Raw genomic sequence first — 22,088 nt, forward strand, 5'->3', positions numbered from 1 at the left:
TGGAATGCAGTTGGATAGAATTTATTTTTGTAGAATATGATTACGTAGGATTTTTTTGTGCAATGCAGTTGGGCAGAAAAGTTTCCCATGTGATCCAGCAAATTGATTTCCAGATTCTTGTGCTTGCTTTCAAACGCCTCCATGGCCTCACCCCATCCCCTCATTCAGTGATCTCCTACAGCTGGACATCCTCATGCTACCCCTCTGTTTCTCGGGCTGCCGTAGTCCATGCACGCTGTACTCCACCATTGACAGCCATTCTCTGTCACTATGCTTCTGCCTCTGGAATTCCCTCGTTAAAGACCTCCACCTTACCAATTCCCTCCCTGCATTCAAAAGTGTCCAAAAACCCTTTTGTGCCTCTAACCTTCCTGCCACCCCTCTACCTCTGCTCCATATAGGAACAGGAGTAGGCCATTTAGCCCCTCAAGCCTGTTCTACCATTCAATGAGACCATGGCTGATCTGCAACCTAACTCCATACCTACTTTTGCCCCATATACCTGAATACCCTTGGTTAACAAAATCTATCAATCTCAGATTTAAAATTAACAATTGACCTAGCATCGATCTGCCATTTGCAGAAGAGAGTTCCAAACTTCTACCACCCTTTGTGTGTAGAAGTGTTTCTTAATTTCACTCCTGAAAGGTCTGGCTCTAATTTTTAGACTCTGCCCCCTAGTCCTAGACTCCCCAACCAGCAGAAATAGTTTCTCTCTACCCTATCTGCTCCCCTTAATATCTTGGAAACTTCGATCAACTCACCCCGTAACCTTCTAAATTCTAGGGAATACAACCCTAATTTGTGTAATCTCTCCTTGTAATTTAACTCTTGGAGTCTGGGTATCATTCTGGTAAACCTACGCTGCACCCCCTCCAAGGCCAATATATCCTTCCTAAGGTGTGGTGCCCAGAACTGCTCCCAGTACTCCAGGTGTGGTCTAACCAGGGCTTTGTATAGCTGCAGCATAACTTCTACCCCCTTGTATTCTAGTCCTCTGGATATAAAGGCCAGCATTCCATTAGCCTTTTTGATTATTTTCTGCACCTGTTCATGACATTTTAATGAACTATGTACCTGGACCTCCAAATCTCTTTGGACCTCCACTGTTTTTAGCCATTCACCATTTAGAAAGTACCCTGTTCTATCCTTTTTAGGTCCAAAGTGGATGACCTCGCATTTGCCTACATTGAAATCCATTTGCCACAGTTTTTCCCATTCACTTAATCTATCGATATCCCTTTGTAATTTTATGCTTTCATCTACACTGCCTACAATGCCGCCTATCTTTGTGTCATCGGCAAATTTGGATATATGGCTTTCTATGCCATCTAAGTAGTTAATAAATACTGTGAATAGTTGAGGCCCGAACACCGATCCCTGCGGGACACCACTAGTCACATCCTGCCAATTTGAGTACCTACCCATTATCCCTATTCTCTGTCTCCTGTCGCTCAGCCAATTTCCTAACCAGGTCAATAATTTGCCTTCAATTCCATGGGCTTCTACCTTGGTTAATAGTCTCTTATGTGGGACTTTATCAAATGCCTTCTGGAAGTCCATATAAATAACATCCATAGACATTTCCCTGCCCACTACTTTAGTCACCTCCTCAAAAAATTCAATCGGTTTGTCGGGCATGACCTACCTTTCACAAATCCATGCTGGCTCTCTCTGATCAACTGAAAATTTCAAGGTGTTCAGCCACCCTATCCTTAATTATAGATTTTAGTAATTTCCTGACAATAGATGTTAGGCTAATGAGTCTATAATTCTCTGGTTTCCCCCTCTCGCCATTCTTAAATAGTGGAGTGATGTGCAATTTTCCAATCGGATGAGGGGAAATTTAGAAATCTAAAGAGAAAGGTCAAGGCGATAGAGCAGTGTAGCGATTTGGGTAAAAATAAGCAGAGTGTGACAGAGTTTAATGGTAGCAGTGCAGCAGAGAATAAGGTCAAAGCAGGGAATAATGGTAAAAAAATTAAATTAAAGGTTCTATATCTGAATGCACACAGCATTTGTAACAAGATAGACGAACTAGTGGCACAAATAGAGATAAATGGGTTTGATCTAATCTCATTACAGAGATGTGGTTGCAAGGTGACCAAGGTTGGGAATTAAATGTTCCAGGGTACTTGATGTTTCGAAAAGACAGGCAGAATGGAAAAGGGGGTGGGGGGAGGCCCTGATAATAAAGGAGGACATAAGGATAGTGGAGAGAAAGGATCTCGGCTCAGAAGATCAGGACGTTGAATCAGTATAGGCGGAGATAAGGAATAACAATGAGAAGAAAACACTGGTGGGAGTAGTATATAGGTCCCCTAACAGTAGCTATGCCGTTGAACAGAATATTAATCAAGAAATAGTAGGAGCTTGTACCAAAGGTAATGCAATAATTGTGGGGGACTTTAATCTTCTTATAGACTGGACAAATCAAATTGGCAAAAGTAGTCTGGTGGACGACTTCATGGAATGTATTCGGGACAGTTTCCTAAAACAATAGGTCGTGGAACCAACCAGGGAACAGGCTAATATAGATATTGTATTGAGTAATGAGACAGAGTTAATTAGCAATCTCATAGTGAAGGATCCTCTGGGGTTGAGTGATCATAACATGATAGAATTTCACATTAAGTTTGAAAGTGACTTGCCTAAGTCTGAGACTAGAGTCTTAAACTTAAACAAAGCCAATTACATAGGTATGAAGGGCGTGTTGGCCAACGTAGATTGGAAAAATAGATTAAAAGGTATGCCGGTAGATAAGCAGTGGCTAGCATTTAAAGAAATACTTCATAATTCTCAACAAAAATACATTTCATTGAGAAACAAAAACTCCATGGGAAAAGTGATCCATCTGTGGCTAACTAAAGTTAAGAATAGCATTAGATTGAAAGAAGAAGCTTATAATGTTGCGAAGAATAGTAGTAAGCCTGAGGATTGGGACAGTTTCAGAAACCAGCAAAGGATGACCAAAAAATTGATAAAAAGGGAATAAATAGAAAAAATAGAATGAGAGAAAACTAGCAAGAAATATAAAAACAAATTGTAAGAGCTTCTACAAGTATGTAAAAAGGAAGAGAGTAGCAAAAGTAAACGCTGGTCCCTTAAAGGCTGAGACAGGAGAAATTATTATGGGAAATAAGGAAATGGCAGAAATATTAAACAAATATTTTGTCTCTGTCTTCACAGTAGAAGACAGAAAAAGCGTACCAAAAATGGTGGGAACCAAGGGTCTAATGAGGGTGAGGAATTTAACGTAATTAATAGAATTAGAGAAAAAGTACTAGAGAAACCACTGGGACTAAAAGCTGACAAATCCCCTGGACCTGACGGCCTACGTCCTAGGGTTCTAAAAGAGGTGGCTACAGAGATAGTGGATGCATTGGTTTTGATCTTCCAAAATTTCCTAGATTCTAGAACGGTCCCAACAGGTTGGAAGGTCGCAGATGTAACACCGCTGTTCAAGAAAGGAGGGAGAGAGAAAACGGAACTACAGGCCAGTTAGCCTGATATCAGTCATCTGGAAAATACTGGAATCCATTGTTAAGGAAGTGGTATCAGGGCACTTACAAAATCATAACATGATTAAGCAGAGTCAACATGGTTTTATGAAAGGGAAATCGTGTTTGACAAATTTATTAGAGATTTTTGAGGATGTAACTAGCAGGGTAGATAAAGGGGAACCAGTGGATGTAGTATATTTGGATTTCCAAAAGGCATTCGATAACATGCCACATAAAAGGTTATTACACAAGATACGTGCTCATGGGATTGGGGGTAATATAGTAGTATGGATAGAGGATTGGTTAACGGACAGAAAACAGAGAGTAGGGATAAATGGGTCTTTTTCAGGTTGGCAGGCTGTAACTAGTGGGGTGCCGCAAGGATCAGTGCTGGAGCCTCAGCTATTTACAATCTATATTAATGACCTAGCTGAAGGGACCGAGTGTAATGTATCCAAGTTTGCTGATGATACAAAGCTAGGTGGGACAGTAAGCTGTGAGGAGAACACAGAGTCTGCATAGGGATATAGATAGACTAAGTGAGTGGGCAGTATGGTGGCAGATGGAGTATAATGTAGGAAAATGTGAGGTTATTCACTTTGGTAGCAAGAATAGAAAAACAGAATATTTTTAAAATTGTGAGAAACTTTTAAATGTTGGTGTTCAGAGAGATTTGGGTGTCCTCGTGCAAGAAACACAGAAAGCTAGCATGCAGGTACGGCAAGCAATAAGGAAAGCAAATGGCATGTTGGCCTTTATTGCAAGGAGGTTGGAGTATAAGAGTAGGGAAGTCTTGCTACAAAATTATACAAGGCCTTGGTGAGACCACACCTGGAGTACTGTGCACAGTTTTGGTCTCCTTATCTAAGGAAGGATATACTTGCCTTGGAGGCGGTGCAACGAAGGTTCACTAGATTACATAGGATATACGGCACAGAAACAGGCCATTTGGCCCAACCAGTTCATGCCGGCGCTTATGCTCCACTCAGCCTCCTCCCGTCCTTCCTCATCTAAATCTATCAGCATAACCCTCTATTTCCTTCTCTCTCATACGCTTGTCTAGCCTCCCCTTAAATGCATCTATGCTTTTTGCTTCAACCACTCCCTGTGGTAACGAGTACCACATTCTCACCAGTCTTTGGGTAAAACAGTTTCTTCTGAATTCCCTATTGGATTTCTTGGTGACTATCTTATATTGATGACCTCTAGTTATGCTCTTCCCCACAAGTGGAAACATTCTCTCTCTATCCACTCTATCACAACCTTTCATAATTTTAAAGACCTCTATTAGGTCACCCCTCAACCTTTTTTCAAGAGAAAAGAGACCCAGCCTGTTCATCCTTTCCTGATATGTATACCCTCGCATTTCTGGTATGATTTTTTGTAATTCTTCTCTGCACCCTCTCCAGTGCCTCTGTATCCTTTTTATAATATGGCGACCAGAACTGTACGCAGTACTCTGTGTGGTCTAACCAAGGTTCGATACAGGTTTAGCATAACTTCCCTGCTTTTCAGTTCTATACCTCCAGAAATAAACCCTGGTGTTTGGTTTGCTTTTTTTTAATGGCCTTGCTAACCTGTGTCGCAACTTTTAGTGATTTGTGTATTTGTACCCCTACCCCACCTAGACTCGCACCCTCCAAGTAATAAGTGACCTCCCTATTCTTCCTACCAAAATGTAATACCTCACATTTATCTGTGTTGAACTTCATTTGCCAATTGTATGCCCATTCTGCAAGTTTATTAATGTCCCCCTATAAATTATTGCAGTCCTCCTCAGTATTGACTATCCCCCCAATTTGGTGTCATCCGCAAATTTAGAAATTGTGTTTTTGATTCCAAAGTCTAAATCGTTAATATAAATTGTGAACAGTGGTCCCAGGGATGGAAACCATCTGGTCCTGGGGATTTGTCACTCTTTTGTGCCATTATTTTCTTCATTACTGTTATTTTACTTGCATTAATTTTATTGAGTACCTGTCCCTGATTCAGTATTTATTCATTCACTTTACTTCCAGTTTCCACCCTTCCCTCACCTTCACATGGTCCATCTCCAACTCTTCTCTTCCCTTTCTTGACTTCTCTGTCTCCATTTCTGGCGATAGGCTATCGACAACCATCCACTACAAGCCCAATGACTCCCACAGCTACTTCGACTACACTTCCTCCCACTCCGCTTCCTGTAAGGACGCTATTCCATTTTCCCAGTTTCTTCGTCTTCGCCGTGTCTGCTCTGATGATGCCACCTTCCATACCAGTGCTTCCAACATGTCTTCCTTTTTCCTCAACCGAGGATGCCCCTCTACTGTGGTTGACTCGGCCCTTGACCGTGTCCGTTCCATTTCCCGCACTTCTGCTCTCACCCCTTCCCCTCCCTCCCTTCCCCTCCCTCCCAGAACCACGATCGGGTTCCCCTTGTCCTCACCTTTCACCCCGCCAGCCTCCACATTCAATGGATCATCCTCCACCATTTCCGCCACCTCCAGCGTGATCCCACCACCAAACGCATCTTCCCCATACCTCCCCTTTCAGCATTCTGAAGGGACCACTCCCTCCGCGACACCCTGGTCCACTCCTCAATCACCCTTAACAGCCCTTTCCCTTCGCCTGGCACCTACCCGTGCAAGCGCGGGAGATGCAACACCTGCCCTTTTACCTCCTCCCTTCCCACTGTCCAGGTCCCCAAACGCCCCTTCCAGGTGAAACAGCGATTTCCTTGTGCTTCTTGCAATTTAATATACTGTATTCACTGCTCACGATGCAGTCTCCTCTATATTGGGGAGACCAAACGCAGATTGGACGACCGCTTTGCGGAACACCTCCGTTCAGTCCGTAAGGGTGACCCTGAGCTTCTGGTTGCCTGTCACTTTAATTCTCCGCTTCACTCCCACTCTGATCTCTCTGTTCTTGGCCTCTTACATTGTTCCAATGAAGCTCAACGTTAGCTCAAGGAACAGCATCTCAGCTTTCGTTTAGGCACTTTATAGCCTTCTGGACTCAACATTTGAGTTCAACAATTTTAGACTATAACCCCTGCTCCCATTTTTCATGCAGTATGATTTTGCCATCCCCATTTGCAACATTTTATCTTTCCTGCCTCTTGCCTTAGCACAGAATATTCCTTCCTCCCCTCCCACCCTCTCCCTGTCTCTGCACCTGCTTAAAATCTGTTACATCTCCAGCTTTTTCCGGTTCTGATGAAGGGTCCCAGACCTGAAACGTTAACTCTGTTTCTCTCTCCACGGATGCTGCCTGGCCTGCTGAGTATTTCCAGCATTTTCTGTTATTTCAGTATTTGTTTCGTTGGGATTTCCGGCATGCTATCCTTTTCCTCTGCTGTAAATCCATTTTTATCCAACCCTGTAGAGTGGGTGGATATCTTTCTTTATGCTGGCGAGTAACAGGTAACTTTGGACCTATGGTTCCACCAATGGGGTTTTTCCTGCCTCATGTCTGTTGTGCACTAATTGATAGAGATTAATTGTATGATTTGTAAAGAACTCCATTATCACTGTATCGTGCAACTACCAGGATGGTTGAAGACGAACTAGATGGACCGTGGTCTTTTTTCGTCTAGCAATTCCTATGAATGCTATAGAAATACAAGTTGTTGAAAAGTTTTGCATAAAACAATTGGTGAATAACAAAATGTTATAAAAGTAGAAGTAACAATAAGAAAACAGTGCCTTAAACACTTAACCGTTGAGGAAGGAGAAAATTGACTGACCTGTTGGTCACAACATAGTTGACAGACTTGACACATGACAGACACAAGAAATTTATTATAAGGATTCTCAAGAATACATTTAAATTCAAAAAAATTGGTACACCTCACTGCTAATGAGTTCACAGTAGTGATTTGTTCATATGAATATGCATAAACAAAGTAATCTTCTGCACAAAGTAACCCTCTGATGGTCATCCACCATATTTAATCATTTTTTTTTAATGTTAGATATCGGCATTTCCCCCAAAATACTGTATATTGATTTCTATACTAGAAACACTATAATACTGACTATATACTTTCCCAGAATATTTATTCAGGTAACTGAGTTTATTCCTTATATATACAACAAGAGGAATGGGTTATACTTCAGAAGAAGTAATTTTTGTGGTGCTGGCAGTATAGCTGAAAATTCTTGTAAACAATCGCACTTCAGTGATCAGTAGTTTACAAGCAAAGAAGTGCGTGATTGCTTTATTCCAAGTAGAAAAATATGAGATTAAAATGCATGTTTTTTCACTGTGTGGAACTGGGCAACCGAACAGTTGTACAATTAATACAGAATTCCTGCATCCTATTTGCAGACTAAAATTTACAAAATATCAGCTGACTTATTTCTTGTATTTATAGATCACAAATTTGCAGAATTACAGATTTATGTGTTTTGATAAAAATGGCATTTTGAATTTTTTTAGTTGCATGGCATATGTACAGAATTCTAATAATGCATCCCAGTAATGTATCCTATGTTTAAAAAAAAACTAGCGTTGAAGTGCTATATTTATCCAGATTTGAACTAGATTTGGTTTCTTCCTGTTTTCTCCCCATATCCTTTGAAAAGGGGCTATTAGAAGCCCGAGACTACCAGTGCTGTCGAACTTGCTCCTTTCTATTATGGGGTGGATTTCACAGTATTGGAGCAACAATTAACTGTGGAAGTGCAAATGATTTGCGACTTTATCTTCTGCCTGCTGGACCATCTTCAGTGTGGGGAGAGTCCATATTGGCTAGAAATTGGAAAACGCATTACTGCCATGTATTGGTGGTTGGAGTGGTTGGACTGCTCAGCCTTCTGGTGGCCAGAGAGATAATGGCCTTTTGTCTCCAGGGCACAGCTGCTTCTGAATGTGACAGCAGAAAATACTTCCTAAGTTAGTCCTGACATCTCTGAAACCAGCCTCATTTTATCTTAAAAGTGCTTTTGCTAAACCCAGAGATGCAGTGATGGTACTACAGGTAAATTCAACGTTACATACTAAATACTAAAACAGATTCCTTGGTCATAGAATCATAGAATAGTACAGTACAGAAGGAGGCCATTTGGCCCATCGAGTCTGTACTAGCTCTTTCAAAGAGCAATCCAGTTAGTCTCACTCCCTCACTCTTTCCCCATATCCCTGCAATTTTTTCTCCAAGTATTTATCCAATTCCCTTTTAAAGGCTACTATTGAATCTGTATCCACCACCATTAGGCAGTGCATTCCAAATCCTAAGCACTCGTTGCATAAAAAAGTTTTTCCTCGTGCCGCCTCTGGTTCTTTTGCCAATCACCTTAAATCTGTGCCCTCAGGTTATTGATCCTTCCGCCATTGGAAACAGTTTCTCTTTATTTACTCTATTTAAAACTTTCATGATTTTAAACATCTCTATCAAATCTCCCCTTAACCATCTCTGCTCCAAGGAAAACAATCCAGCTTCTCCAGCCTATCCACACAACTGTATTCCCTTTATCCCTGGAACCATTCTAGTAAATCTCTTCTGTACCCTCTCCAAAGCCTTTATGTCATTCCTAAAATGTGCTGCCCAGAATTGGACACAATACTGCAGCTGGGGCCGAACTAGTGTTTTATAAAGGTTTAGCATAACTTTCTGGCTTTTGTATTCTATGCCTTTATTTATAAAGCCCAGGATCACGTGTGCTTTATTAACTGCTTTGTTAACCTGTCCTGCCACCTTCAAAGATTTGTGCACAAGCACCTCCCGGTCTCTCTCCTTGCACCCCCTTTTTAAAAATTGTACCATTTAGTATGTATGGTCTCTCCTCATTCTTCCTACCAAAATGTATCACCCCACACTTTTCTGTATTGAATTTCATCTGCCATGTGTCCGCCATTCCACCAGGCTGTCTGTCTTCTTGGAAGTCTATTATTACCTTCCTCACTGTTTACAACACTTCCAAGTTTCATGTCATCTGCAAATTTTGAAATTGTGCCCTCTACCCCCAAGTCCAAGTCATTAATGTATATCAAAAACAGCAGTGGTCCTAGTACTGAACCTTGGGGAACTCCACTTTAAATCTCCCTCCAGTCCGAAAAACAGCCAGTCACCACAACTCTGTTTTCTATCCCTTACCCAATTTTGTACCCATGCTGCTACTGCCCCTTTTGTCCCATAGGCTTGTTCGCTGAATTAAAGCCCAATATGTGGTACTTTATCAAATGCCTTTTGAAAGTCCATATACACATCAACTGCACTGTCCTCATCCATCGCTGTTACCTCATCAAAAAACTCAATCAAGTTAGTTAAACACGATTTGCCTTTAGCAAATCCGTACTGGCTATCCTTATTGGTCAGTAATTGAGGGGCATTGTTCCTTAGTTAAACTAATTTCCTAAGCTATTAACATCTTTTAACTGAACAATATTAAAAGAGGAAATTTTTGTTGGGAATGCATCACTGACAAGAGATGTGTTTTGTTATATTCAGTACATCATTGATGCAAGAATTGAAAACTACGCTGAAAATTTAAAAAAGTGTTCATTTTGGAAAAAATGTATTTCTTTGTAATTCAATTTCCTTATGTTTCAGATGGACTCTAGTAACCCATTTGTTATGTTTGATGTCTAAGGCAGATCTGTGTTTTCCCATTAAGTTAAGTAGTTCAGGATTGTCTGTTACAAGCCTCGAGAGTGAATGCAAATTCTAGTAATTCAATTATAAATGAATTGACATGCCTTGTATTGCACCCAGGAACCAAAAACATAAACAAAATAAGAACAGAAGTGTACAGCAGGTCCGTCTGTATCTGAAAAGAGGGAGAGGGGTTATCAATTCAGGTAGACCTTTCGTCAGAACTGATTACTGACTTTGAATAATTACAATGGGCTGTTACTGTTAACACAACCGAGACTGTGAGGGAATTGATGAAAGGATTCTTACTTATGAGAAAATCATGGAACCGAACAGTCAAAGACAAAAGGTCAGAAACATAGTGATTGACAGTTGGCTTTAGGGAGGATTCAGTAATAATTCCAAATTCTTATTCTCCGTGTTATTTTCTGGATCACGATCGCATCCATAAAGCAGCTGCTTAAAGCCTCAGTAATCCACAGTACTTGCAATTTCTCTACTCAATATTTCCTATGAGTAAATGGCTTTAAGCTGTATTAAATTGATATACTGTACATAAGCTAAAGATTTTTTTTCTCCAAGATTTGGTTGAAGGAGTTAAGGCAGGCATAAGTCTCACCCCACCTGCCATATATTACATATGCTGATAGGATAACAATTGTGAATGTGTGGTATCAGGCATGTAAAATATACTTTGCTAACACTGTCTCCCAGTTACTCACTTATAAAGTGAAGATTTAAATATCATGATTTAATGTCAATATTTAGCTCTCTGGTTTTACTTTAGTAGTACACTATATACCGCAGTAGTATACAACTCGTGGGATATAAAGTAACAAATTCCTTCAACGGGCATGAGGATTTTATATCCTACAATATTTCTGGTGTTCAGGTACTGTTGCACGGTGCAGCTTTACTTAATTTGCAACCAAAACAGTTCATTTCTCACTACTTCATCATTTATTACGACAACAAGAACAACAACTACTTCATAGAGTCATCGAGTTATACAGCACAGAAAGAGGCCCTTCGGCCCATCGTGTCTGCGCCGGCCATCAAGCCCTATCTATTCTAATCCCATTTTCCAGCACTTGAAATGCCATAGCATACAAGGCTACAGACCAAGTGCTCATCTAAATGCTTCTTGAATGTTGTGAGGGTTCCTGCCTCTACCACCCTTTCAGGCAGTGAGTTCCAGATTCCAACCACCCTCTGGATGAAAAAGTTTTTCCTCAAATCCCCTCTAAACCTCCTGCCCCTTATCTTGAAACTATGCCCCCTGGTTATTGACCCCTCTACTAAGGGGAAAAGTTCCTTTTTATCTACCCTATCTATGCCCCTCATAATTTTGTACACCTCAATCAGGTCCCCCCTCAGCCTTCTCTACTCCAAGGAAAACAACCCCAGCCTGTCCAGTCTCTCTTCATAGCTGAAACGTTCCAGCCCAGGTAACATCCTGGTGAATCTCCTCTGCACCCTCTCCAATACAATCACATCCTTCCTATAGTATGGCAACCAGAACTGCACACAGTATTCCAGCTGTGGCCTAACTAGCATTTTGTACAGCTCCATCATAACCTTCCTGCTCTTATATTCTATGCCTCGGCTAATGAAGGCAAGTATCCCATATGCCGCCTTAACCACCTTATCTACCTGTCCTGCTGCCTTCAGGGATCTATGTACATGCACACCAAGGTTCCTCTGTCCTTCCTAGGGTCCTATCATTCATTGCGTATTCCCTTGCCTTGTTAGTCCTCCCAAAATGTATCACCTCACACTTTTCAGGGTTAAATTCCATTTGCCACTGTTCGGCCCATCTGACCAACCCGTCTATAACTTGTATTTATACAGCGCCTTTAACGTAGTAAAACATTCCAAGGCTCTACACAGGAGCATCATAAGATTTTAAAAATTTGACACCGAGCCACATAAGGAGAAATTAGGGCAGATGACCAAACGCTTGGTCAAAGAGGTAGGTTTTAAGGAGAGTCTTAAAGGAGGGTAGAGAGGCGGAGAGGTTTAAGCAGGCAATTCCAGAGCTTGGGGCCTAGACAACAGAAGGCACGGCCACCAATGGTTGAGCGATTATAATCAGGGATGCTCAAGGGGGCAGTATTAGAGGAGCGCAGATATCTCTAGGGGTTGTGGGGCTGGAGGACATTACAGAGATAGGGAGGGTTGAGGCCACGTAAGGATTTGAAAACACAGATGAGAATTTTAAAATCGAAGCGTTGCTTAACTGGGAGCCACTGTAGGTCAGCGAGAACTGGGGTGATGGGCGAATGTGACTTGGTGCGAGTTACAACACGGGCAGCCAAGTTTTGGATAACCTCAAGTTTACGTAAGGTAGAACGTGGGAAGCCAGCCTGGATGAGGGTTTCAGCAGCAGATGAGTTGAGGCAGGGGTAGAGACGGGCGATGTTATGGAGGTGGAAATAGGCAGTCTTAGTTATGGCACGGATATGTGGTCGGAAGCTCATTTCAGGGTCAGATATGACACCAAGGTTGCGAACAGTGTGGTTCAGCCTCAGACAGATGCTAGGGAGAGGGATGGAGTCGGTGTCTAGGAAACTGAGTTTGTGGCGGGGGCTGAAAACAATGCCTTCGGTCTTCCCAATATTTAGTTGGAGAAAATTTCTGCTCATCCAATAATGGATGTCGGATTAGCAGTCTGATAATTTATAGACAGTGGAGGGGTCGAGAGAAGTGGTGGTGAGTTAGAGCTGGGTGTTCTCAGCATGCATGTGGAAACTGACGCTGTATTTTCGGATGATGTCGCCAAGGGGCAGCATGTAGGTGAGAAATAGGAGGGGGCCAAGGATAGATCCTCGGGGGACACCAGAGGTAACGATGCGGGTGTGGGAAGAGAAGCCATTGCAGGTGGTTCTCTAGCTACGATTAGATAGATAAGAATGGAACCAAGCGAGTGCAGTCCCATCCAACTGGACGACGGTGTAGAGGCAGTAGCGGAGAATGGAGTGGTCAACCGTGTCAAAGGCTGCAGACAGGTTGAGAAGGACAAGGAGGGATATCTTACCTTTGTCATTGTCATATAGGATGTTATTTGTGACTTTGAGAGCCATTTCAGTACTGTGGAGGGGTGAAAACCTGATTGTAGGGATTCAGACGTGGACTTCCGGGAAAGATGGGCATGGATTTGGGAAGCGACAACACTTTCAAGGACTTTGGAGTGGAAAGGGAGGTTGGGATGGGGTGGTAGTTTGCAAGGATGGAGGGACCAAAGATTGTTTTTTTGAGGGTGGTGACAGCAGATTTGAGGGAGAGGAGGATAGTACCCGAGGAGAGAGAACTGTTAATAATAGCAGATAACATGTGAGCCAGAAAAGGAAGTTCCAGCAGTTTAGTGGGAATAGGGTCAAGGGAGCAGAAGATGGGTCTCATGGACAAGATGAGCTTGGAGAGGGCATGAGGGGTGATCGGAGAGAAACTGGAGAAAGATGCGAGTTCAGGGCTAGGGCGGGGGGGAACCTTAGAGGAAGTTTGGCCCGGTGGGCTAGCGGAAGGAAGGGAAATGGCAGAGGCAGCTGAATGGATGGTCTCAATCTTAGAGACAAAGAAGCCCATGAGCTCCTTGCACTTGTTGGAGGTGAAGGTGGAGGAGACAGGGGAGAGTGGTTTAAGAAAACGGTTTGCAGTAGAGAAAAGAAACCGGGGGTTATATTTGCATTCCAGAATGATCCTGGAATAGTGAGCAGTTTTGGCAGACGAGAGCAGGACCCGATAGTGCTTTGTGGTCCAGCCAGAGCTGGCGATGAATGGCTAAACCAGTTGTCTGCCATATCGTTTCAAGTCTGTCTCTCTTGGACTTAAGGGAGCAGCGATGAGGGCCATACCAGGGGGAGAGTATTGGTTTTAATAGGGACTAGGTCATCAAAGGTGGTGTTGAGGGTGTGGTTGAGCAGATTGGTAGCTGCAGAAATGTCATGTTGAATGATTTATTAATAATTATTATATCAACCTTTTGGGTAAATCTGTCACCTGGTAATTCACTGTAGGTTTATTCAGAGCAATGATTTCTGTCCAGGATCTCTTGCATCCATGCATGTGCTCTCCCCACCTCCAATACTCCTTATCCCCCACTCCTCTGTTGGTGGCTGCTTGTTCAGCTACTGCCCTCCTGTCGTCTGGAGCTCCCTGCCTAGTTCACACTGTCCTGCTACCTCCATTCCTGTTTTCAATAACCTCTTCCATAGGGTTTCGACTATGCTCTTGGCTTCCTACTCTATCCAACCCGTTATCCTTTTTTCCCTCCTGCTTGGCATCTTCCCCTCAGTGTAAAATGTTTTGAGATATCTCCCTTCATGTGAGGAGTGCTATATAAATGCCTGTTACTGTTGCATGTAATTGAATGGTGATGCAGGACTGTTTTTAAGATATACATAGGAAGATCTTTCACAACAAAGCGTGCAGATTTTATTCCATTTAAATGTATACCCTATTTGTGTCTTTTTAAATAAAGCCATTTCCCTTATTATAGAATCGTGTTATTTTAAGCACTAATAATAAGTTTCACAAGTGCAATTTACTTACCTTCTGTAGCATAAATTACGAGAGATTAATATTATCAATTCTCACGTTTTGAAATTGCTAATGTGTGGATTTCCATGTAGACAAGTTTGACCTTTATAGGTCAAGAAAAATCAAAAATGAATTTACATTCCAGTGTTTTTTTTTCCTATTCCTTTCAATTCTTGGTTATGCAATAGGTGTCTGTGGTACAATTCTGCATCTGGCAAAACTGATAACTGTATCTGAAAAGTTTCCAGCTGGTGCCTTTAACTTTACCATCTCTGTAGCTCAGATGATTAAGTGAAAAAACATTATGCTTTTTGAACTATTATGTAATTTTTTTCCCAGATTAATTTGTATTTGCCACACACAGTTTTTCCCACCTCTCGTTTAAAACGCTAACCAAAAATGGGTGGTTTGATTCAAAGTTTGAGTGTGGTCACCCCAAGCTTTGGATTTAGTGGTGTTATACAGATATACGCATCTCAATTTGTACTTTTCATTCACCTTGAACAGAAAATACTTCAACTTCTTCCTGAGAAGATCAACGACAGATGGCAATTTCACAGCATAGGTAAGAAGAATGGGGTATATTTGTGGGACATTTACAAACCACCGAGCAATTAGGAATCTCTGCTTGGTTATGATAAAGTGCGATCTTTACCCAAAACATTTTTTCTTTCTGTAATCTATACCATTACATTTTTTTAAGGTTATGAGTCAAATATTTCTTAAATGATGACGGTATAGTATCTTTATATAAGAAATTTCAATGTCTGTAAATACAGTAATTTCTGTCCATACAGTTTCATCCTCAACTTACTCATTCGTAATCATAAAAAACTAGGGGTTTATTTTAATGTTTTTAAAGCCCTCCTATATATCATGCTAAACTTAATTTGTAAAATTTGTGTAAAACATTGGTGCACTCAGCTTACTTTAGTGCCTTGGTTCCATATGGGTGCCAATCTTTAGCTTTTCATACTCCTGTTCTTTTCGGTTTCCTTCTCTGTAACATCCTTCCTTAATTTTCATAATCACAATAATACATGCCAAAACTAATTTTTCTTCTTTCCTGTTTCCTTTTTGTCGCTTATTTTAGTGTCAGATGTCTTTGTGGCATCAAAAACATTGCAATCTCCTGTTTCAAAAGTGCTGTTAGGGTTTTGTAAAGAAATTTAAAATGTTTTATTTTATGCTTGTATTATTTTTCATATGGTATAGATGTAGTGTGACCGCCTTGATCTGTATTTTCACTTGCTGTTGACATTGCCTTTGTTGACTTCAGTAGAATATTTTTCCTGTGATGATTTTTCAGCTTTGTAATTAACTGCTGAATCGCTCAGATGAATGGCGGCTTAACAATAGATGTGACAAAATGAATAATACTTGGAAGTAAGGGGTTAGGACAAAGGGCCAGAGGTTGTGTTTTATTTCAGGAAGACATCTGTAAAATGAGCCGTTGCATCAACTTTACAGAAAAGTCATTTGAAGTTTTAAATATATTTAGTAGATGCGGCAGCAACTTGCATTTATATAGCGTTTGTAACGTAGGAAAACATCCCAAGGCGCTTCACAGAAGTGTAATCGGACAAAAATTGACACTGAGCCAAAAGGAGGAGATATTAGGAGGGGCGGTTTAAAGCTTGGTCGAAGAGATAGGTTTTAATGAGGGTATTAAAGAAGGAGAGGGAGGTGGTGAGGTTTAGGGAGGGAATTCCAGAGCTTCGGACATAAACGGCTAAAGGCACAACTGCCAGTGGTGGGGATGAAGGGAGTGGGGTTGCCCACGAGGCCAGAGTTGCAAGAACACAGACTTCTTGAAGTTTTTTTTATTCCATTGTGATAATTGAACATAAAGACACTTCATATCTCTTGGTAACACAAAATGATAAACTGAGTACCTTAGAAATAAATTTACAGTGTGGGACTAACCTAAAATATGAACTTTTGGGGAAAATTGAAAATTAGGATTTAAAACCCTTCTTTGAATAACTTTTTCTTTGCAACACAACAAAAAAAGGCTACTGTTGTAAAATATATAGTACAGGAAACTTTGTGTTATCCGGAGGCTAACTGTCCGGAATGCTCGAGCCACCGGCAAAAATCAGGAGCCGTTTTCGTTAGGTTTTTTTTCTTCTCGCTTTTTTCCTCAACAGTCAAGCTCTGCAAGGTCTGCTGAAGCTGTTGCTAAGCTACAGAGACGCTTGGACTGTTTAGAAGCTGGCAACAGGGTTTGTTGATCGATACGGAGCTCAAAAGCTTCCGTATCTTTCAACATTAGCGCTGGAGTATCCGGCAGTTTTGAGGGAACGGCAACAGCTCGGTCCTGTCTGTGCCGGATAGCACAAAGTTTCCTGTATAGCAGTAATCTCTTATTTTAGTGACTATATAAGGACATCGACATATGAAACCTAATAGTTACTAAAATATTTTTGTAGCCTTGTAAATGCAAGGAGATATTTCCTTTTAGTGGTATGATTGAGGAAAGGGTTTGGGGGTGGTGGGTGGGGAATTGGTTGCCCATTTCTTGTGATTTGTTGAAATTTTGTAATTGCCATAGTATGTTTGGCTCGGTTGGTAGCATTCTCCTCTCTAACTGGGAAGGTTGTGGGTCCAAGTCTCAGTACGGATATGAGCATATAATCTAGGCTGGCTTGAAAATGAATGGCAAATTAAATTCAATATAGCGAAGTGTGAGATGGTCCATTTTGGTAGGAGAAATAAGGTGGCCATTTATTCCTTGGAAGGTAAGACACTAAATGGGGTAGAGCAGCAAAGAGATCTGGGAATACAGATGCATAAATCGTTCAAAGTAGCAACACCAGCTGATAAGGCCATAAAGAGTGCCAACAAAGTACTGAGGTTCACCTCTAGAGCAGTGGCATACAAAAGCAGGGAGGTAATGTTAAATTTATATAGATCTTTGGATAGAGCACACTTAGAATACTGTGTGCAGTTTGATCTTCATACTACAAAAAGGATATTGAAGCACTGGGGAAAATGCAGAAATGATTTTCAAGGATGTTACCTGAATTGAGAGGACGCAACTATCAGGAAAGGTTGAGCAGGCTGGGGCTGCTCTCTCTGGAAAGTAGAAGGCTAAAAGAAAAGATAGCATCTTTAAAATTATGAAGGGGTTTGATAGGGCAGTTGTGGAGAAGCTTTCCGCGTGGGTGAGCCCAGAGCAAGGACGCATAAATATAAGATGACCACTGACAGATCAAATAAAGAATTTAAGAGGTATTTCTTCACACAAAGAATGGTGAGAATGTGAAACCCGCTGCCACATGGAGTGGTTGAAGCAGATAGCATTGGCATATTTAGGAAAGGCTTGATGCACACAAGGTAGAAGGGAATAGAATGACACGGGAGCAGGGTAGGGAGAGGTAATTAGAGTACGAGGAAGCTCGTGTGGCGTATCAACACTAGCATATCCAGTAGGGCTGGGTGGCCTGTTTCTTTGTTGTAGATTCTGTAACTTTGGGACATCCTGAGGTATGTGATCAGGTGGTTTTAAATGCAAATTATTTCTTCCTTATTGTAGTGGGTGACTGAATTCAAGATAGCTGGTTTCAGTCTCTTTATTCTTCAATATTCACACTTTGACAGGAGTTTAGCTAGACTTGGCATTGGGCTTTTTATATTCATCAGCCATGTTGGCTCTTGTCTAGTTAATTCAAAAGGTTTATCTTTCATTGGCTGATCAATTAATGTTTATACTTAATACAGTCCACTTTCTGTTGATCATCATAAAAATAAAAGAAATATACTGTTAAAATACCAGTTATTTTTATTTTATAAAGTATTGCGCACCATTCACAAGATCAAGAGTTGATGCTGATGGTTAATTACTGTACATCATTTAAGTGGATATCAGACTTGTGTGTTATGTGTAATTGAACATTAGTTTGTGGTTATACAGTTACATCTCTCGGATTCAGTCTGGAGTACCATATGTCACCACTAAACACTTTCCGCCAGGCAAGACTGCGGCCACTGTGAGCTCTCACTGGAATGAAATGGCCTGATGGGCGGGTTCTCCTTGGTTTTCATGTGTTCAGTCATCAGATTGGGATCAGATACCCTATCCCACAAACAGCAAATGAGATAAATGATTAGTTCATCTGTTTTGGTGATGCTGGTTGAGAAATTAATGTTGTCTGGGACTCTGGCAGATCTTCCTGCTATTCTTTGAGGTGCCACATCCACCTGATCAGACAGATAAGGTCTCCGTTTAACGTCTCATCCAAAGATGGCACCTCCTACAAAGCAGCACTCCCTCAGTACTGCATTAAATGCTAGCCTACCTTATGTGCTCAGGTTCTGGAGTGGAGTCTTGAACTTACAACCTTCTGACTCCTTGGTAAGAGTGTTACCAATTGAGTCTTTGAGGAATTAGATTTTTTTCTCCCTGACTCCTCTGCTTTCCAATAATTTTTTTCTTATTTGGGGGTTTATTTTGATAAATTAGTAATAAAACCTTATTTTTGCAGTCTGTTATTCTGTTAAAGAAATTCGAGAGATAATTATCTCTGGGGAGCAATTTCCCGCAACGATTTTCTATTCCTACTTCCTGTAGATATTGCCTCCTGCTGGTGAACAGATCCATGGGTTCCAGTTTTCCTCTGATACCTTGCCACAATTGCCATTATCAGTGTGTGAGCCTTGACCGTTAGCTTTGGCAAGCTTTGTGATTGTGGATAGCTTCACAGTGAAGATTGGGCCTGACCTTGCACAATATCCACTTTTTGCATAGTGATTTGAAGTGGGAACCCTGAAGTATTTTCCTCTCTCTAACCTGCGGGTGCTTAGGTGAACTGTATTGAAGAGGTTGAACTGAAGTTAGCTAATTCAGTTTTAGATCTGGGATTGAACTTGGAACCTTCCTGCCCCGTATGGGTCTTCTATTTGGATAAACTTGGTGCGGGGGTGGCAGGGAGTGTCTGTCTGGAACATTTTAACCAAACTGATCTTACTGGTATAGCTGAATTAACTTTTCTGAGGATTCTTCATATATTCTCAGTAAGTTGTAACTACACAATTAAAATGCACTCTGCAGCCCTTTCAAATGGTAAGGATTTTTAATAAGAAATTAGAGTTTTTTGTGCTTCGCTATACAGGTAGACTACCCTTTATCCGGACTTCCGAAAACCGAAACCCTCTAAAAACCGAAGGTTTTTTCGTTCAGCGTAAGTCGTGCGTACGAACGAAAAAACCTTCGGTTTTTAGAGGGTTCCGGTTTCGGAAGTTCGGATAAAGGGTAAGTCGTGCGCACGACCCCCCGCCGACCCCCCCCCGCGGACCCCGCCGGCCCCGACAACCGCCGACCCCCCCGCGGACCCCGCCGGCCCCGACAACCGCCGACCCCCCCCCCGCCGGCCCCGACAACCGCTGACCCCCCCGCGGACCCCGCCGGCCCCGACAACCGCCGATCCCCCCCGCCGACGACCCCGCCAGCCCCGACAACCGCCGACCCCCCCCGCGGGCCCCGACAACCGCCGACCCCGCCAGCCCCGACAACCGCCGACCCCCCCCGCGGGCCCCGACAACCGCCGACCCCGCCAGCCCCGACAACCGCCGACCCCCCCCCGCCGGCCCCGACCCCCGCCGACCCCGACTGACTTACGCTGAGCGTCAGTGTAAGTCGTGCGCACGACCCCCCGCGGACCCCCGCCGACCCCCCCCCCCGCGGACCCCCGCCGACCCACCTTCCGAAATCCGAAATTCTCCTTTATCCGAGGTTTTCGGATAAAGAATAGTCTACCTGTACTAACAATGTCTGAAGCTGCTTGTATTATTTACATGCTTACATCTGCAATCTTTAATTTTCCATTTTGCATCCAAATTAATATTTTAGGCTCAATTTTGAAGAAACTTCTGCACACTGGAAACTCTGTTAAGGTAAGCACTTCAATTTATTTTGTTTGGTGAGGCTGTGTACCCTTGTACTCTTCAGCTTATTTCCCTCCTTTTTCTGGTTCTCTAGGCACTAATTGAGACCACAGGAGTGGTGGTGGGGGTGGGGGGGTGATGGTGGGTGCGTAGGGTGGGGAGGATGATTAAGCATTCAATTCCTTGGCCTGTTTCGCAGTTAAGATCTAGGAGGTGTGAGAGAGTGACCTGTTAATGACCCATCCCATGATTTTTGGCATCCACATTGTGAGGATGCCCCAGCAATCTGCTGAATGCCCCACGCTGCAGTAAACTGAAATATTTGTCCCTCTGACAAAGTACAGACATCACTAGAAATTAGTGCACAGCAGATGTGGCTTAATTTGTAGTAGTTCATGCCAAGTCTCTTGAGTGATATGCTTTATACATGTACTAGCTAGAGTGCCCGGCGGTGCCGAGGCTTTTTTGAGGGCATGTTGTTGGAAAGAGAGAGGGCGACTGGGGGGAAAGAGAGAGGGCGACTGGGGGGAAAGAGAGAGGGCGACTGGGGGGAAAGAGAGAGGGCGACTGGGGGGAAAGAGAGAGGGCGACTGGGGGGAAAGAGAGAGGGCGACTGGGGGGAAAGAGAGAGGGCGACTGGGGGGAAAGAGAGAGGGCGACTGGGGGGAAAGAGAGAGGGCGACTGGGGGGAAAGAGAGAGGGCGACTGGGGGGAAAGAGAGAGGGCGACTGGGGGGAAAGAGAGAGGGCGACTGGGGGGAAAGAGAGAGGGCGACTGGGGGGAAAGAGAGAGAGGGCGACTGGGGGGAAAGAGAGGGCGACTGGGGGGAAAAGAGAGAGGGCGACTGGGGGGAAAGAGAGAGGGCGACTGGGGGGAAAGAGAGAGGGCGACTGGGGGGAAAGAGAGAGGGCGACTGGGGGGAAAGAGAGAGGGCGACTGGGGGGAAAGAGAGAGGGCGACTGGGGGGAAAGAGAGAGGGCGACTGGGGGAAAGAGAGAGGGCGACTGGGGGGAAAGAGAGAGGGCGACTGGGGGGAAAGAGAGAGGGCGACTGGGGGGAAAGAGAGAGGGCGACTGGGGGGAAAGAGAGAGGGCGACTGGGGGGAAAGAGAGAGGGCGACTGGGGGGAAAGAGAGAGGGCGACTGGGGGGAAAGAGAGAGGGCGACTGGGGGGAAAGAGAGAGGGCGACTGGGGGGAAAGAGAGAGAGGGCGACTGGGGGGAAAGAGAGGGCGACTGGGGGGAAAAGAGAGAGGGCGACTGGGGGGAAAGAGAGAGGGCGACTGGGGGGAAAGAGAGAGGGCGACTGGGGGGAAAGAGAGAGGGCGACTGGGGGGAAAGAGAGAGGGCGACTGGGGGAAAGAGAGAGGGCGACTGGGGGGAAAGAGAGAGGGCGACTGGGGGAAAGAGAGAGGGCGACTGGGGGGAAAGAGAGAGGGCGACCGGGGGGAAAGAGAGGGCGACCGGGGGGAAAGAGAGAGGGCGACGGGGGGGAAAGAGAGAGGGCGACGGGGGGGAAAGAGAGAGGGCGACTGGGGGGAAAGAGAGAGGGCGACTGGGGGGAAAGAGACGAGGGCGACTGGGG

General features: G+C 43.4%; 1 protein-coding gene across 2 annotated transcripts in view; it reads left to right on the forward strand.

Moving 5' to 3' along the window:
* Positions 1-22,088, forward strand: part of LOC147121489 (ral GTPase-activating protein subunit alpha-2-like) — a 290,657-nt gene that overhangs the window by 173,922 nt on the left and 94,647 nt on the right. For both annotated transcript variants that reach the window (XM_085981771.1, XM_085981770.1), the window contains exons 4-5: positions 15,127-15,184; positions 20,471-20,514. In XM_085981771.1, coding sequence (XP_085837897.1) covers positions 15,127-15,184; positions 20,471-20,514 — 102 coding nt within the window. The remainder of the gene's footprint in view (positions 1-15,126; positions 15,185-20,470; positions 20,515-22,088) is intronic.

Source organism: Somniosus microcephalus, chromosome 3, assembly GCF_052327205.1.
Source record: "Somniosus microcephalus isolate GS21.2 chromosome 3, FLI_Smic_1.0, whole genome shotgun sequence".
Taxonomy (NCBI): Eukaryota; Metazoa; Chordata; class Chondrichthyes; order Squaliformes; family Somniosidae; genus Somniosus; species Somniosus microcephalus.